General features: G+C 38.2%; 1 protein-coding gene across 2 annotated transcripts in view; it reads left to right on the top strand.

Moving 5' to 3' along the window:
• Positions 1–18,130, top strand: part of LOC127973732 (voltage-dependent L-type calcium channel subunit alpha-1C) — a 124,499-nt gene that overhangs the window by 88,669 nt on the left and 17,700 nt on the right. Inside the window, exons 10-31 of one of the 2 annotated variants that reach the window (XM_052577392.1) lie at positions 3,223–3,313; positions 5,038–5,064; positions 5,446–5,606; positions 6,461–6,686; positions 6,767–6,968; positions 7,048–7,168; positions 7,260–7,374; positions 7,637–7,751; positions 8,073–8,142; positions 8,441–8,573; positions 8,702–8,831; positions 8,927–8,986; positions 9,096–9,202; positions 10,479–10,566; positions 10,696–10,803; positions 10,942–10,994; positions 11,095–11,241; positions 11,340–11,541; positions 11,633–11,791; positions 11,895–12,005; positions 12,987–13,070; positions 13,683–13,766. In XM_052577392.1, coding sequence (XP_052433352.1) covers positions 3,223–3,313; positions 5,038–5,064; positions 5,446–5,606; positions 6,461–6,686; positions 6,767–6,968; positions 7,048–7,168; positions 7,260–7,374; positions 7,637–7,751; positions 8,073–8,142; positions 8,441–8,573; positions 8,702–8,831; positions 8,927–8,986; positions 9,096–9,202; positions 10,479–10,566; positions 10,696–10,803; positions 10,942–10,994; positions 11,095–11,241; positions 11,340–11,541; positions 11,633–11,791; positions 11,895–12,005; positions 12,987–13,070; positions 13,683–13,766 — 2,594 coding nt within the window. The remainder of the gene's footprint in view (positions 1–3,222; positions 3,314–5,037; positions 5,065–5,445; positions 5,607–6,460; positions 6,687–6,766; positions 6,969–7,047; positions 7,169–7,259; positions 7,375–7,636; positions 7,752–8,072; positions 8,143–8,440; positions 8,574–8,701; positions 8,832–8,926; positions 8,987–9,095; positions 9,203–10,478; positions 10,567–10,695; positions 10,804–10,941; positions 10,995–11,094; positions 11,242–11,339; positions 11,542–11,632; positions 11,792–11,894; positions 12,006–12,986; positions 13,071–13,682; positions 13,767–18,130) is intronic. The other variant, XM_052577391.1, reaches the window with a different exon arrangement.

The raw sequence follows: 18,130 nt of genomic DNA, 5'->3' as shown, positions 1-18,130 counted from the left end.
GAGTATTATGAAGGGAGGCACCAGATTGGGGCAAGTTGATCTGCTCTGAGTCTGTTAGCATCTGAGACGTCTTGCAAGAGCTTTGTCTGTGCAAATTTAATATGTTAATTTTAAATGCAGATGAGACCATTGAAATGTTACTTTTTGGGTGTTACAGTGTTAAATGTTCCTGTGGCGTTGCGTTAGCAGCACAAAAGGTTGTGGGTTCAGTTCCCAGGGAACCCATGTTAGGAAATAAAAGCATCTGCTAAATGCATACGTTTAATAGAATTTAAAATTAATTTAAATGCTGACTTTTCTATTGTTTTAATTTAAACTGATAATCTTGCTTACTGAGACCGATATAAATGATTTGGTCATATTACTATATACACAATATTTAGATACAATATGGATTGTTCCGGTTGCAGATGAGAGAAACTCACCTCAAACTAAAACTTGAATGAATGAGTAGATGTGTGTGTGTGTGTGTGTGTGTGTGTTTGTATTTGGGCAGGTATTGCTATCCATATTAGGAATGACATTTTTTTTAAAAAGCAAGCAGAAGCAGACCAAATGTCCTTGTGGGGGACTTTTGTCTCCATGAGTACAAAAGGTTGACAAAATGTCTAGACAGTAATCTGCACGAGATGAAAAGTTGTCTAAAAAAAGATGCCTACACTAGACTAGAAAAAGATGCCAGTTTTAGGCTTTGTTTATATTAACAATAATAGATGTGAATGGAAAGTCCCTGCAGGGATATATATGTTTGTGTATATATATATATATATACACACAGGGTGTGTGTGTGTGTATTTGGACTTATTTTTTACTATGGTACTTCAGAGCCTCAGATTGTATATTGTCAGTCCGGCCCCTAACTGAGGTCAGATGGGAAAACACTTTCACACTGGTACAGTATATATAGATATACTATAATTCACATGCTGATGCACATCTAGTGGCACAAAATACAACTGCAACTCAGTAACTCAACAGATTATTTGTATTTTTTATATTAATAGTGATGTTTTATGTTAAGTACTTTGTGTCAAGTGTCTTGAGTTGGTTGTGACTGCCCTTCTTACCGATAAATGTTTGGGACAGAGAGGGCTGGTGGCACCTCTCTCTCTCTTTCTGTCTGTGAGTGTGTCTGTCTTTGACTGTTTGAGTCTCGCTCTGTTGTTTTCAGGGAAGACTCATCGTTTACAGTACATCCGTGGAGCGGTGAAGAAAAAAGCAGCTCTGCTTCGTAAGGCGTGTGCGTCTCCAAAAGCAACCACTGTTTACTTTTGCGTGTTTGCATGAAAAATGTGCAGCAAGCCCTCCCCGCCCAGAATTTCATACTGGCCCCCAACATATCCTTCCCCACCCAGACAGGTCAATCTGGGTACGGAGGGTGATGGGGTCTCCCTGCTCAGTTCTCAGGATTTTCGATTTCAGAATGATAACGGGCAGGAAAATCTGAGAGTTTTGATATTTGGACTCACTGCTCTTTTGGGGTTGTCTAAGTCTTTCTTTTTGAAATATCTGGACTTAAAGCATGTCATTTTTTTCCTCCAGGTATTTTAATCAGAATCAGGTGCTTTGTAGTAAATTTTAGTCACACATCAGGCTTCTGTTCCGATGTGATCTGCATGGGATGCCTAGATAGAAACATTTCTGCTGTGCACACCACGGTTCATATGGTTCTGTCTCTGAGGTTGTGATTTCTTTGACAGACATGGTGAGATGTTAATAGAGAGAGATTGCAAAGTACTGTGGATATTTTTCTCCTGACTCATGTTGCTTCACCCCCATCTACGTTAGAAGTGTTTGCGTTAGGTATTTTATCTGAAATATCTTGAAAAATAGGAAAAAAAAGAGCAATGTTCGTTTCATTTTTAAATGCATCAATTGTCATAATACATCATCAGCATACTGATGATGTAATGTCACAGTTCGACATCTGTAATCCTGTCTTGGAATATCCGATCAAGTATAATCCCATGATCCCATTTCCAAGGGTGGTGTAGTCTGGATGATAATGTGTGTTTTTAACTAAGAAATAGAATTAGGAGAAAAGATCAGGGCCAATGAAAATGCAGCATGGAATTTAGAGACCCTGCTTGACCCCGCCCCCTGTGCATGTTAATGAGATGAAATGGTAGGTCTGCATGCTGATTGGTAGATTAGATCTTTTAGATCTTTTACATGATGTATTTGGGTAAGTTTGTACAACTTTTTTTCTTTTTTTTGTTATCTGAATTAACCCATCCTAAAACAAACAAACAAACAAACAAAAAATTCTTAAAGGAACCCATCCAAATCATTAAGTGTTTTATATACTGTTGGTTTGAGGTCTGGTTTAATAAAGATCGATTCATTGGTTCAACACCCATCTCACACAGTATATGTGTGTTGATGAAATGTGGTATTTTATTGTTTTCAAACACTTTTTGGGGCAGACAATCTCACATATGGTCCATATTAAACATTAAAGGTCACATCTGAGCATGGATATGAATGAAAGGTTTGCTTGGCTGTCATCAAGACTGTTTATTAATAAGAACTGTCTAAGTAGCAACTATCTCTATTTTTTTATTTGATTATTTATCTCTTTTTTCTTCCTACCTGTTTAACAGGTCTAATTTAGGATGTTTTATAACATGATTATAGTTTTGTCCTTAAACTGAATTTGAGAATCTTTGTTTTTTTTTTTCGTTTTTTTTTTCTTTACTTGCATACAGTGAAAAACAGCTTTGTTTTTCTTAACACATCATATACAAGTCGATCTGTTACTCATTGAAACTGCACCTATCACAAACAGTCAACAAACACATTTCAATTTGCTTCATAATGTATTCTTTTGGGTGGCTTGCTGTGAAGAATATTTCACATATGTTCTAGAGAGAGAAAAGAAATCTGTAGGCTCCTTCCATGAAAAAGGTCTTGGCAGAAAACAGTTTTGTCTTTGGATCATTTACTTCACTCACATCAGCGAGGTTCAAATTATTGTCCTTGCATTTACACTTATACATTATGTTTTATAACTCAGTTTTACATTTTTATTCACTTGCCTGTTTTTACTCAGATTTGCCATTTGGTAAGTGCTAAATTTGAACCCTGGTCATCTCTGCTGTGTGTGTGTGTGTGTGTGAGTGTGTGAAACCAGCCTTTGATGAGCAATGAGTATAATCTTTTGCTGGTAATTCATCACACTCTCTCACTCTCTCTCCCTCTCTTTCCCTCTCTCTCATGCAGTGAGTATGCCGGCCAGTGAAAATGAGTCGGTGAACACTGATAATGCTCCCGCTGGAGACATGGAGGGAGAGACCTGCTGTACTCGCATGGCGTGAGTCCCGAGAGCATCACCGTTCCTCCTCTTTTCTCCTCCTCCTCCCTGATCATCTCTTCTCCTTTCCTCTAATTCCATAATTACATTTCTATTTCCTACCACGTTTAATTCTCGTCAGACTTATGCTTTTCAGTATTCAGACATTAACAGCGATCTCAGTTGTAAGGTTGGGAAGCTAGGTTTAAATGGTTTTAGGAGTCCAAGTAAATGCCAGTAAACTGGTAGACGAGGTCAGCAGGGCTCAGTGGGCGGCTCCTGGCGCTCCCGTGATCTTCAGTGTCGTTTCTCTCTCTCTCTCTCTCCCTCTCTCTTTCTCTCTCTCTGTGCATCTGTTGCTGTCATCTGTTTTCCAGCTGATCTGCCCCGTTAGTGATCAGTGTTTTGTGTCACAAACACAGACAGAAACATTTATGCAATACACAGCCATAACAGTAATTATGTGCAAACATACCCACAGATATTGAAAATATATGAACAGTTAAATCATAAGAACAGTTGGTAACACTTTATAATAACTGCATGCTATTAATCATTAGTTAAGCATTAGGAAACAGTTAATTCATCATTTATAAAGCATTAATAGACATTTATAAGCAGTTTATAAATACAGATATAAATGCTTTATACCTGATTAAAAAGCATATCTATAATGTATTTAATAATTGTTTTTTCATACTTTATTAATGATCAATTTATCATTTCTAAATTAAGTATAGCATTATTTACACACCAGTTATTAAGGAGTTGTCAGTGGTTCATAAGATCACTTAGAAAATTGTAAGTAAATGATTAATAAAATATTTAAATGTGCATTCATACATCTTTTTATTCAGACATATAGTAATAGTTACTTATAGTGTTAATAAATGGTTTATTAACATGTATCTCTACTGTAATTCAGGGTTAATTCATGTAGTTGTTAGTTAACTATTTTTGTGAGGCTGTTAATATTTCTATGTTCTTTATCACTGTGTTGTGTTTGTTTCTGTTTTTTGTTTAGAAGATAACTGGGCCTTTAAATATCGTTTATAAATGCTTTACAAGGCATAACTAGTCCTCACTTTAGATGAGCTCACATAAATAGTTAACTGACCACTACTAAATGCTTTATAACTACCTGAATTTACTAAATTTCTTGTGATCTTATGAATCACTGGCAATAACTGGAAATTACACATTATAGATATGCTTTTAAATCAAGAATAAAGCATTATATCTGTATTTATAAACTGATTATTACTGTCTATTAATGCTTTATAAATGATGAATTATCTGTTTACTAATGCTTAATTAATGATTAATAGCGTGCAGTTATTATAAAGTGTTACTGAACAGGGTAATTGATCCTAAATATGAATACATTCCACAAGTTGAATGTAACAAAAATGTAATACTGGAAATAAGTCTTTCATGAAAACAGGAAGGCAATGCGACACTCTGTTATCTATCGCTATCTATCTATCTATCTATCTATCTGTCTATCTATCTATCTATCTATCGATCTATTGATCTATCGATCTATCGATCATCTTTATATGTGGGTAGCAGTCAGTTGCTCCTGCTAATCATCTTTTGTTCCACACGGGGCGCTCTAAAATCGTGATGATGTGTGAGCAGGCCCACCTGACTGTCCCCCCAGTTCTGCTGTCTCTGTGGAAACACTGTCCTTCATGATGTTGTCACTGTTCTGTATGTATAATACATTCTGTTTTCCATTCCAGAAATAGGATCTCCAAATCCAAATTCAGGTTAGTACATCACATACCGTCGGAAGGCAAGGCTGCCTTCCTTAGTGCTCTTCATATATATATGTGTGTGTGTGTGTGTTGTTGTGTTTCGATGCCAGTGTTGTGTTTTGATCATCACGGTTGCCCTCTTATCAGTGGCTGGACATCCATTAACAAGGTTCAGACTGCCAGTGTTGTTCAGGTTAGATTTGTTTGCTATAGAAGCCCAAAAGAATTGAGAGCAGCAGCATTTCCAGTCACTGCACACATAGTTGTGCATTTAGTGACTACTGAAAGGATATTTATCCCGGCTGGTAAAAACGGTGTCAGATTGTACAGGCTTTAAATTTTGCATGTTTTATATTACATGTTTTTTTCCCCTCTCTATCTTTGTATTTGCAGTCGATATTCACGCCGATGGAATCGGTTATGTCGGCGCACGTGCCGTGCAGCAGTGAAGTCAAATGTGTTCTACTGGCTGGTGATTTTCCTGGTATTTTTGAACACACTTACCATTGCCTCTGAGCACCACCAGCAGCCAGATTGGCTCACCAATGTACAAGGTACACAACACTACAATACCATTCACATTTCACTATGCATTACTGTCGCTACTGAAATATACGACAATGCAGCCTTGAGCGGTCAAATTTTTCTAAAAGTCTATGTGTGATACGTTTTGATTAGTTGTCCTTTGTGAAGCTACTTTTATGACTTCCATGTCTCATATCTCTCAGAGCTCAGCAGTGACCATCCAATCCCATTAACCCCATCAAATGTTGGTATCTAATTGATCTCAGAAGCTTGGTTTGATTCGTCTATACTGAAAAACTTTGCCTACCAAGGACACTCTGTTAATAATACTACTTTACTCAAGTGTTTTAAGTATATATACAGTGGGGCTCGAAAATTTGTGCACCCCTTGCAGAATCTGTGAAAATATGAGTAATTTTAAAAAAAATGAGAGAGATCATACTAAATGCATGTTATATTTTATTTAGTACTGTCCTGAGTAAGATATTGTACATAAAAGATATTAACATTTAGTCCACAAGACAAAAAAAAAAAAAATGCTGAAATTATTAAAAATAACCCCACCCAAAAGTTTGGAAACTTCAACTTTCATTTTGAAAACAGCATTTTTTTTCCCGAAATAAAGATATATTTTTATCATCGTAAAATGTCTTTACTGTCACTTTTGATCGGTTTAAATATTAATTTAAGTATTTATTTCTATTTCTATTTATTCTGTATTACTAGATACGGTGGATACTTTAGCCATTATTAATATATTTAAAACTCTGAAACACTTTCATACCCCAGAGGGTTAAAAAAAAAAACTGTAATGAATGGCTTTTCAGGTCTCTGTGCTGTATAAATGTCATAGTGGATAGACGTGTTGTTTCTGTGCTTACAGATATTGCCAATAAGGTGATGCTGGCTCTTTTTACTGGTGAGATGCTGCTGAAGATGTACAGTCTGGGCCTACAGGCCTATTTCGTCTCGCTCTTCAACCGCTTCGACAGTTTTGTGGTGTGCGGTGGAATTCTGGAGACTATCCTGGTGGAGACTAAGATCATGTCACCCCTCGGCATCTCTGTGCTGCGCTGTGTGCGTCTGCTCCGCATCTTCAAGATCACCAGGTATGTGTCCGAGACGTGTTATGTTTACGTTTTGAATTGCGGGTTGAGACTTTGTTTTAAAGCTGACTGTCCTCTCTCAGGTACTGGAACTCTCTCAGTAATCTAGTGGCGTCGCTGCTGAACTCGGTGCGCTCGATCGCGTCCCTGCTCCTGCTGCTCTTCCTGTTCATCATCATCTTCAGTCTGCTCGGAATGCAGCTCTTTGGTGGCAAGTTCAACTTTGACGAGACGCGCCGCAGCACCTTCGATAACTTCCCGCAGTCTCTCCTCACCGTCTTTCAGGTTCTGCCACAGTCTGAACCACAGCACGCACTCTCCGTGTGTCTTCAAACCTGACCCATGTTTGATTTTGTGATTGTAGATTTTGACCGGAGAGGACTGGAACTCTGTGATGTACGATGGGATCATGGCGTACGGTGGACCCTCCTTTCCTGGCATGCTCGTCTGCATTTATTTCATCATCCTCTTCATCTGCGGAAACTGTATCCTTAAACCTGTCGAACACAGCATGAGGTGACACAAAATAAAAAGAGTTCATTATAAAAGCTATTTCTGTTCCTGAACTCTAAACAGACATCCTCCTGAATGTCTTCTTGGCCATTGCCGTGGACAACCTGGCTGACGCAGAGAGTCTGACGTCAGCGCAGAAAGAGGAAGAGGAGGAGAAAGAGAGGAAGAAGCTGGCCAGGTTCACTGACTCACAGTTCACACGAGTGAAATGCTTTGAGACGATCTGAGGGGCCGTAAAACCTTCCTATAAAGATCTCCTGCCCTCTGCCTAATGAGCTCATTAAGTGTATCAGTTATGGCTTCATTAGTTAAACATTGAGGAAATGAAGGATCATTTTACAGAAGTGTTTTTGCCCCTCTGAAGAGCTGTAAATACAGGTGCTTAGCGGGACCGTAAAGCTGCACACGCACACATTCATGATGCAGTTTCTGTCTTACAGGACGGCCAGTCCAGAGAAGCGCCAGAACTCTGAGAAACCACCTCTGGAGGATGAAAAGAAAGAGGAAAAGATTGAACTCAAATCCATCACTTCTGATGGAGAGACTGCCACCAAGGTCACTAGCAAGAGACCACAGTGAAACACAGATTAATAGGAATATAGTGCGCACAGCCTGGTGATAGTGGCAACAATAACATGATAAAATACACTAGTGTTATTGTTTATTGTATGTAATTAAAAAAGTTACATACAGACGACAGACTGAATTACACAGATGTACAGATGCCAACTATTCTACTGAATTATTCTTTTTAAATATTTTACAGTAATTTGTGGGGTCAAAACATTATAAATATTTACAATTATACTGATATTATTAATGCTTCATAATAAATATGCTGAAAATATTTTAAAATGGTTTGCTTTCTGATTTTAGATCAACATAGATGAGTACACAGGGGAGGAGAATGAGGAGAAGAATCCATATCCTGTGAACGATTTCCCAGGTGTGAAAGTGCTTAAAAAATAATAATACGTTTTTCTTAAAAAAAAAAAAAATCTGAAGGAGCCCAGGCCTGTTTTATTCAGCTCTGGGAACACTCTATGTGGACTGTTTTTCAGATGAGCAAAGACGCCTTTCTCTTTACTCTTGTTGATTTCCCCCAAGTTCAACACATTTCCTGGTCCATGTCATCTTCCCGTTTTTTTTTTACAGTAATACAAAGACGTGTGCGGAACTGACGTGTCTGATGCAGTTAGTGGAATTCTTTCCGAAAAGTCTTTCTTGTTGGTTCTTTTCAGCAGGAGAGGAGGACGATGAGGAGCCAGAGATGCCAGTAGGTCCTCGTCCACGTCCACTTTCCGACATTCAGCTGAAGGAGAAAGCTGTCCCCATGCCAGAAGCCAGAGCTTTCTTTATTTTCAGCCCCAATAACAAGTATGAAAACCACATATATCGATTTTCACATCAGTGGGTTATGTTACTTAGTATGTATTCAAAATCCAAATCCAAAAATGTCTCTAAAAAACCTATGTTTTCCTGCTCTCTCTCTCTCTCTTCTGTAGGTTCAGGGTTTTGTGTCATAAAATTGTAAACCATAACATCTTCACCAATTTAATCCTGTTCTTTATACTGCTGAGCAGTATTTCACTGGCAGCGGAGGACCCAGTGAATAATGACTCATTCAGGAATCAGGTACACACAAACACACACTGACATGTACATCACATTTGTAGCACTGCTGTTATAAGGCTCTGATATGAGCGCCTCTCTCTCTCTTTCTCTGCTAGATTCTAGGCTATGCAGATTATGTGTTTACAGGAATCTTCACCATAGAGATCATACTGAAGGTAAATATACATTTTAAAGGTAAAAGTGTCCTAGCTTACTTCTCTGTGTTTCTTCCATACTCATCTAATTCCTCACTGACTCTCTCCATCTGTCCGCTCTTCCTCTCAGATGACAGCGTATGGAGCATTCCTACATAAGGGTTCATTTTGTCGGAATTATTTTAATATTTTGGATCTGGTGGTGGTCAGTGTGTCTCTGATCTCCTCTGGAGTTCAGTAAGTACCTTTTTCCAAACTAACTGACAAACTAACCCGGACAACTGCTTCTCATGTCACGAATAACATATTCAGTGTAACGCTTTTTAATACCAATGTCCAATCAAATGTGATTTGTGTCTGGCCAATTCAGGGTTGTTACCGTTAGCTAAAACTGAAACTATTCAAAACTATTCCAAATATTTTTGGTAATTGAAATGAAACTGAAATAAATAAAATGATAAATATTAGATGGAAAAACATTGCCTTGGCAACTAACTGCAATAAATGTAAAAAGTATGTTGAAGTATGAAAATGAAAAAAAAAAAAGATTTCTTGCATTTTAAAATAATTTTAATCAATTGTTTTATTAAGCACATAACAAAATGACTTAAACTTGAATAAAAAAAAATGAAAATATAAAAATGAAAGTTAGTTTAAAATATCAATATGTACTATAAAAGTATATAAATAATAATCAAGATGCTGTCTGTATGTATTGTGTATATATATTCTAAATTTTATAATAAAACAAATGTCTTTTTAATATTTTTTATTCATTTAGTCTTTGGTGCCAGTGTATTTTTATTTATTAATTTTTTTCGTAAATATGCTCATTTTCCAACTCCCGTAGAGTTAAACAGTTGAGTTGTACTGTTTTCAAATCCATTCAGCCAATCTCCAGGTCTGGCGGTAGCTTAGCATAGATCATTGAATCTGATTAGATCGTTAGCATCTCTCTCAAAAATGACCAAAGAGTTTCTATATTTTTCCTAATTAAATCTTGACTCTTCTGAAGTTACATCATGTATTAAGATCGACCGAAAATGAAAAGTTGAGATTTTCTAGGCCGAAATGGCTAGGAACTATACTCTCATTCCGGTGTAATAATCAAGGAACTTGCTGCCATGCTGGCATACCACTGGTGCAATGATATTATGCAGCACCTGAAAATAGTCCCCAGCTAGTTTGTGTAGTTGTAGCAATAGTTGTTGGGGACTATTTTCAGGCTAACGGTCTTATCAGATTCAATTATCTATGCTAAGCTTAGCTAAAAGTGCTACCACCAGACCTGGAGAGATCGGCTGAATGAATTCGAAAATGGTCAAATTTAACCGTTTTACTCTAGGGAAGTTGGAAAATGAGCTTGTTTTTTAAAAAAAAAGTGGAGTGTTCCTTTAACAGAGTTGAATGGTGAAATGCGTTTACCTCTTCTGCTGTCCGGGGGCATCTAATTCTCTGTATAGTGTTGTGTGTTGGTCACATGATCAGTAATGAACTTTACTGTGATTCGCAGGTCAAGTGCCATTAATGTAGTGAAGATTCTCAGAGTGCTGAGGGTGTTGAGGCCCCTGAGAGCAATCAACAGAGCCAAGGGCCTCAAAGTGAGTCTCTCTCTTTTACCAAAAGATAATCACAAAAACTGTTCAGATGACTCCAACCTACACTATCCATATCGTGTGATGGATGGTCTGAGCATTTATTTGAACTGAGAGCTTTGTTTGCATCCCCAGCATGTGGTCCAGTGTGTGTTTGTAGCCATCCGTACCATCGGGAACATCGTCATCGTCACCACTTTGCTGCAGTTCATGTTTGCCTGTATTGGAGTTCAACTTTTCAAGGTAATTTGTGCTTTCTCACAACACGTACTTCTGTAAAAGAGCAAAACGGTGAAAGGTTTATACATTATTGCTGAAAATCTAGTTATCTATAGAGAAAATGAATGGAATTTTAGTCTTGTTCTGATGTTTGTTTTCTAGGGCAAATTCTTCTTCTGCTCAGACTCCTCTAAACAGACACAGTCCGAATGCAGGTAACAGCCCTCTTTCTTTGGGCACAAAGTGTACAGTAGCATTAACAGTAAAAACAGCTCATTCATGTGTATATGTGTGCACTGTGTGTGTGTATTATAGAGGGTCCTATATATTATACAAAGATGGGAATGTTGGGAAGCCAGAGAAAGCGCATCGTTTATGGGAGAACAGTGAATTCAACTTTGATGATGTCCTGCAGGGCATGATGGCTCTGTTTGCCGTGTCCACTTTTGAGGGTTGGCCAGGGTGCGATACACAAACACACTCAAACTTGCGAACACATACTACTACTTCACACACAAGGGATTCAAAACATTGACAAGAAGCTTTCTGTTCTCCCACAGGCTCCTCTACAGAGCCATTGACTCCCATACAGAGGATGTTGGCCCAATCTACAACTACCGTGTGATCATCTCTATATTCTTCATCATCTACATCATCATCATCGCCTTCTTCATGATGAACATATTCGTAGGTTTCGTCATAGTGACATTTCAGGAGCAGGGAGAGCAAGAGTACAAAAACTGTGAGCTGGATAAAAACCAGGTAGACTGGAGACAGTATCTCTACAGGAACACAGAGATTGTTTGAAATTGTAACTCTGATTATATCTCCATACATTTCTGTGTGTGTACAGCGTCAGTGTGTGGAATATGCCCTGAAGGCCCGTCCCCTGCGCAGGTACATCCCCAAGAACCCGTATCAGTACAAGGTGTGGTACGTGGTGAACTCCACCTACTTTGAGTACCTGATGTTCACCCTCATTCTTCTCAACACCATCTGCCTGGCCATGCAGGTCCGTATTCTCAGTAACTGAACTAATGCATATAGTCAAATACACAAACCGAATATTAAAAAAAATATATATATATAAAATCTGTTTGATTGTGTGCTTGCAGCATCATGGCCAATCTCAGTCGTTCAGCAAAGCCATGAATATCCTCAATATGTTGTTCACGGGCCTATTCACTGTGGAAATGATCCTCAAACTCATCGCCTTCAAACCCAGGGTACGCCCTGCATGTTTTAATGCACAGTATTATGTGAGAAAAGCTGATTTTCATGCCAAAGCGTTCCATTAAACAGTGAAACTAGATTTATTATTAGACTTATGTATACAGGAACTTCTAAAGATTAAGTCTTTCAAATGAAATTGTATTTTATTATTTAAAAAAAAAAGATCAGATTTGAGATGATTGTAAGCTATTCTTAAAGTTGATGTCCCTATCTTACCAAGCATTTATTATACAGAACTTTGCAGTGTTTTTTCTGTTCTTGTTGTTTTTTTGCCATGTGCTGTTCAACAACCAGTTTTCACAGCTGTCCTCCAGGCTAAATGGTTTCGGCTTCATTTTTTGTTTGTCATCAAATGCACAGTTTACAGTGCATAACACTCTTCAGAAATCTCACTTATTTAACCTATATGTCTTATGGTTAAATGTTTTACTACAGTCGCTAGTTTTGCCCCAGATGAGAACTGAAATGAATGTAACCTAAAATGAAAGTCTCTCTCTCGCTCTTCTCTAGAAATGAGTTTCATCGCCTGCCTTAAGACGTAATTCATCAGTGTTTAAAGAGTATTATTTCTCGCATAACTTGGCAGCCATTTCCAGTCCATTAAAGGTTTTCCTGCCCTATTAAGCACAAATCAGATATTGTAAAGATGGTGTCAGTAGAGATGCCATCCGCTCAGAATTACTCGCAGGGTGAAGCGACTTCCCATAGAGCCCTGAAAACGATCTTTTCCTTTTAAACGAGAGCATCAGCACAAATCAAAGAGCGTTTTTCTTGAGGAAATGGACTTATTTAATCAGTAGTTTCCTGAAAGTCTATAGATGGGCTGATTTTGTTGTGCTGAATGCTGATTGGCTAACGTTGTGGGTTGACTGTGCTCATGCATCATGGGTACGGCAGCGCTAGTGATGGTCAATTCTGCCTCTCTAACTGCCCTCTCTCACCCCTCACCCCCACCTTCCCCTCGTCCTGTGTAGGGTTACTTTAGTGACCCCTGGAATGTTTTTGACTTCCTCATCGTAATTGGCAGCATTATAGACGTCATTCTGAGTGAGATCAACGTAAGTACATCGCCACCTCTCTCTCTTCCCAACTCCCTTTTCTCTCTTTTGCTCTCCTGTCCATCTCTGCTGTCTTTCATTCCCTCTGTGCTTCCTGCCATTCTCTGCTCCTGCTGTCTTCTCCAATTCTTCATTTCCTGTTCTGACAGCAAGATGGCTGCAGTGGCAGGTCGACCCTGTGGCGGTGAGAGGTTAATTTAGGGCACACGTGCAGGACAAAAGTGTTCGTACAGGAGAGTTTTTCGGTAGACCCCCCGTGAAAGAGATAGAGAGGGAACGCTTCTTTTCATCCTCCAGGCCGCGATGTATGTTGTTTTGCTGTAACTAACAATCCCACCTGAACTAACCCGGGACCCCTGGCCGTTCTTTTCAGGGTGGTTTTGATGGATGTTTAACCGTTGCTGTGGAGCATGACAGGTCCCGGTTCATCATGGGATTCTCTGATTTCGTTTTGATTTCCTCACACCCGTCATTTGATTTTATGATTTCTCTTCATGTCTTCTGTGAGTTGTGAGTTGTTCATGTGTAACTGTTTTCTTCCTTATTTTCTCCTCTCTCCTTTTCTTTTTTTTCATTTCTTTTTTATCTGTTGTTTCGTTGTTTTCCGTCCAGCATTATTTTGTTGATGCATGGAACACGTTTGATGCCCTTATTGTAGTGGGTAGTGTTGTTGATATAGCCATCACAGAGGTTAACGTAAGTAATCTCTCTCTCTCAATCTGCCTGCCTGCACCCCACTAACCCTCCCACACTAACAAAGATGAGTTGCTTTATCCCTCCACCCGCACACATAGGCATGAATGTCCTTGTATAGTGCTCAGGGTGATATGTTCCAGCTTCACAATCAATATAGACTGTTAAACTGTTTTGGAAATTGTTACATTGAGATGGATGGACAATCTTACCAATGTGCCCTGTAATTCATTTAATGTTTCTTTACTGTTGAATCAATTCATAAACCTTCAAACTCATTTTGAAAGAAGAGCCCAGATTTTCATCTGAAGAAACTTGTATTTCATATTGATGCTCATTTCAAGGTTTTGTATCCACTTTGATAGTATAATATTCTTTTTTCTTCAGCTTTATTTAAATAGTCGACCAATTTGATCTGGTATGGACTTGTTTGTAAACGGCAATAGCACATAATGAGGTCAAAATATTTCTTTAAACTTGTTACATATCAGCTAGATTTGCTGGGTTTATCCGGAAATCCTCACTTCAATCCAAATTTTTATTAATGTTGTAAAAGGTTGGATTTGTCAAAGTAGCACATCTGTGCACATTATGCATGCTATGAAAATGCATCTTTAGATTCATTTTTAGATCTTTAGGTAATATATGGCTGGCATGAATTTGCCACTTAGCCACTATGTTTTGATGTACAGGTACTACTCAAAAGTACTATTCAAAAGTTTAGGGTCAGTAATCTCTTTTTTTTTAACCCTTGTGAAAGTGATTTTGTGCTTTTTTGAGATGGCACAATAAAGTGACTTTCAATTGAAAAACGCAAACTTCTAGAGGGCACATAAGTGTGAAGTAATGAATTTAGGGAAAGGGGTGCAGAGTGGTGTTTTTTTTAGGCAAACATCAATGCCTTGAATTTTATGCGTATAGCTATTGGTAGCCAGTGCAAATTGATAAACAGAGGTGTGACGTGTATTCTTTTTGGCTCATTTAAATTTTAATTGCTGCCGCATTCTGAATAAATTGTACAGGTTTAATAGAACTGGCTGAAAGACCTACCAAGAGGGCATTGCAATAGCCCAGCCTGGACAGAACAACAGCTTGAACAAGCAGTTGTGAAACATGTTCCAAAAGAAAGGGCCTGATCTTCTTGATGGTAAATAAAGCATTATCTGCAGGACTGGGCAGTTTTAGCAATGTGGTCTAAGAAAGTCAGCTGACCATCTATCATAACCCCAAGGTTTCTGACTGTTTTTGAAGGATTTATGGCTGATGTGCCTAACTGGATGGTGAAATTGTGATGAAACATTGGGTTTGCTGGAACCACAAGAAGTTCTGTCTTGGCAAGGTTGAGTTGAAGGTGATGGTCCTTCATCCAGCAAGAAATGTCAAGCTGAGCTGTGAGCTACTTTTGTCTATTGTGGTATGAAAAGCCATGTTTCTGAATGACAGAACCTAATAATGCCATGTAGACAGAGAAGAGAAGTGGTCCTAGAACTGAGCCCTGAGGCACCCCAATATATAATAATATATCTACTTCTACTACTACTAATAATTTTACAATATAAAATGACTGTTTTCTATTTGAATATCGAGCACCAATGGTCCGAGTTCTTCTTCTTCTTCTTCTCCAAAATGAATCACATTTTGAGGGCCTAAACAGGCTAGAAATCTTATGAAACTTTGCCCAAGCATCAGTCCTGGTTTCAGAATTGGGCGTAGAAAAATGTCTTGATAGCGCAACCGATAAAATTGCCTTTCCGGCTACATTTCAGGTACTTGTGCAAAATTCAGTACATTCATGTAATGTCCCAGTACCTACAAAAAAGTATCTTGGAGCAAAGTCCTAAACACAACAAGAAGTCTGCCGTTTTGTTTTGCTGAATTTCTTTTCTTTGAATATGCTGGTCAAGTAAAAAAAAATGTTTTAAATCAATGTTGGAAACAGTTGTGTTGCTTAATATTTTTCTGGAGAAAGCAAGAAAGAAAGAAAGAAAAGAAAGAAAGAAAGAAAAGAAAGAAAGAAAGAAAGAAAGAAAGAAAGAAAGAAAGAAAGAGAGAAAGAAAAAACCCTTACTGCCCCAAACTGGTGCTTTTAGATTTTCAGTTTTATTTATTACTCTTTATTAGAAAAAGTTTAAATACAAGACTACAGCTCTATGTAAGTTTTAATTTTTAACAACAACAAGGAGTTTAAGATTTGGGCTCTCTGATCAAAATGTGTTAAGGTTATTTATGATTGACAGCAGTTGTGCTGGAGATATACCCCCTGTTTTGCTATACACATCCATTTCAGCACTGACTGGGTTTGATTTGGTTGGAGTTTTCTCTTCATCCAGCATCTGATTTGAGGCATGACCTTTGACCCGGCATTGTTTTGGATTCATTTTCCCCCCTCCTTTTCTTTCCTTTGAGAAAACTCTGAGCACTTTTTTCTCATGCTTCATTAACCTGTTAATTAATCTGATTAGTGATCTAAAATGAAACTGATGAATCCGTGCTGATAGCCAGTCCCTCCTCTCAGTGCTACAAGGAGATTAGAGTGAAACCGGACGACTCTGTTCTCCCTTAGAAAAGCGTTAATGTCACCCCTCCTCCCCCTGAGGCCGCTCTGCTCCTCTCAGTGCTTTGTCCTCCCTGCCTGTCGGAGGCGCTCTCTGATTCGCAGTGTCTGATTGGACAGAAGCGGGGGGTGGAGAGATGGGAGTGTTTGCCAGCTCTGTCTTGCTGACGATGCCACATTGCATCTTTCTCTATGAATGCCTCTTCTTCTTTGTCTCTCTGTTCTGCATTTTCCTCCCTTTTTTCAGTGTTTTTCCTCTCTCTTCTCTCTTTCTTTCTTACACCCGCACATTATTCTTGGTAGGCCTGCTCCCTGTTTCATTAGATCTGATCGGACCATAACCACTGAACTTAACTGGCTAAGCCAGTTATTAATATGATGTATTCAAATAACTTCTATATTGATTAACAGGGTGATCTCATGAAATAGTTTTGTATGAAAAAAAAAGTCTTAAGAAAATCAGCACACGTAATATTGTAATATAAAAAATAATCTTGGCAAAACAATGATTTACATGAAATACATACATGATTTATATTTGTACATTAAGTATTAAATTGTTTATTAAGAATACATTTTAAAGCATTATTTTTTATTTTTTTTATTTTTTTAAACAGTAGTTTATAGTTTATAACTTCCCTACTTATAGGTAGGGAAGTTAGTTTAAATTTGCTTAATTGTCATAAAAATTTATGACAATTAAGCACATTTAAAGCCTACAATCCAATAAATCTTAATACTCCTAAAATAAACTCTCATTTATATATTATAATATAATATAATATAATAGCTATTATTATTATTATTGTTGTTGTTAATAATAATAACAGTTAATAATTTATTTTATTTATTTGTAGGATATATATTTTTAATTGCAGTAGGCTACTAATTATTAGAGGAAGTGGGCTTATGTGTGCTTAATTGTCAAAAATATATATTATTTTCATGACAATCAAGCACATTTGTAACAGTGCAATAATGTGAATCAATTTCTTACTTTTAAGTTTGAGTTCAGGTGAAATATAACCCAGACCTTTATTTTCATGAGACTCTCCTAACAACTGAGGTTCTCGCTTAGTGTCAGCCAACCATTGGACATGATTGTAACCTCCAGGGGGCAGCGTTTACCAGTGTGCGCCAAATCTCTATATTTGTGCAATGTGAGATAATATCTGTGATATGGAGCGGCCCTTTGAAAGAGGCTCTGTGTGGAGATTTTATCATGGTAACTGTCTCACAGATGCACATTTGGAACGAGTTATACCGTTGACCCAGTTCTGTAATGTGTGTGCTACATGCATGGTTGGGGTTGCCAAATCCTCTGCAGTTCTACCTCAAAGGAATAATTTAATCCATCCTGTTGTCATCGCCTCTAAAAGCATGAAACATAAAGACATTTTAGTCTATCGTGGCACTGCAGAGGATTTAGAAATCAGTCTCTCTGCATGTAGAAATTCAACACACACCTACATACAGTCACACATACACTCACTCACTGCAACACACACACCGTAATAGACCTGCTGAGAGATTCTCGACTCGGCTCATGAGAGATGTCGCATGTGTCTGCGTGTGTCACCAACTCATCCTCCAGTCTGCGGCTGCAGAACAGCATATGGCTCCTCCCCAAACAGACCATGTGCTGTAGCGCCCTCAGCTGGCAGAAAGACAGACATGCTATGAGGCGTCTCCCCTGCAAAAGACCCAGTGTACCTCAAAACACACTTACGGACACTTTACCACACGTATTCCCACACAAACACACACAGGTGTACAGTGGGTGGTTGGCGCTGCTATAGCTTTCATCTGTCTG

The sequence above is a fragment of the Carassius gibelio genome, chromosome A4 (genome assembly GCF_023724105.1).
Source record: "Carassius gibelio isolate Cgi1373 ecotype wild population from Czech Republic chromosome A4, carGib1.2-hapl.c, whole genome shotgun sequence".
NCBI classification, from domain to species: Eukaryota; Metazoa; Chordata; class Actinopteri; order Cypriniformes; family Cyprinidae; genus Carassius; species Carassius gibelio.
This window is presented reverse-complemented; position numbering and strand designations above follow the sequence as displayed.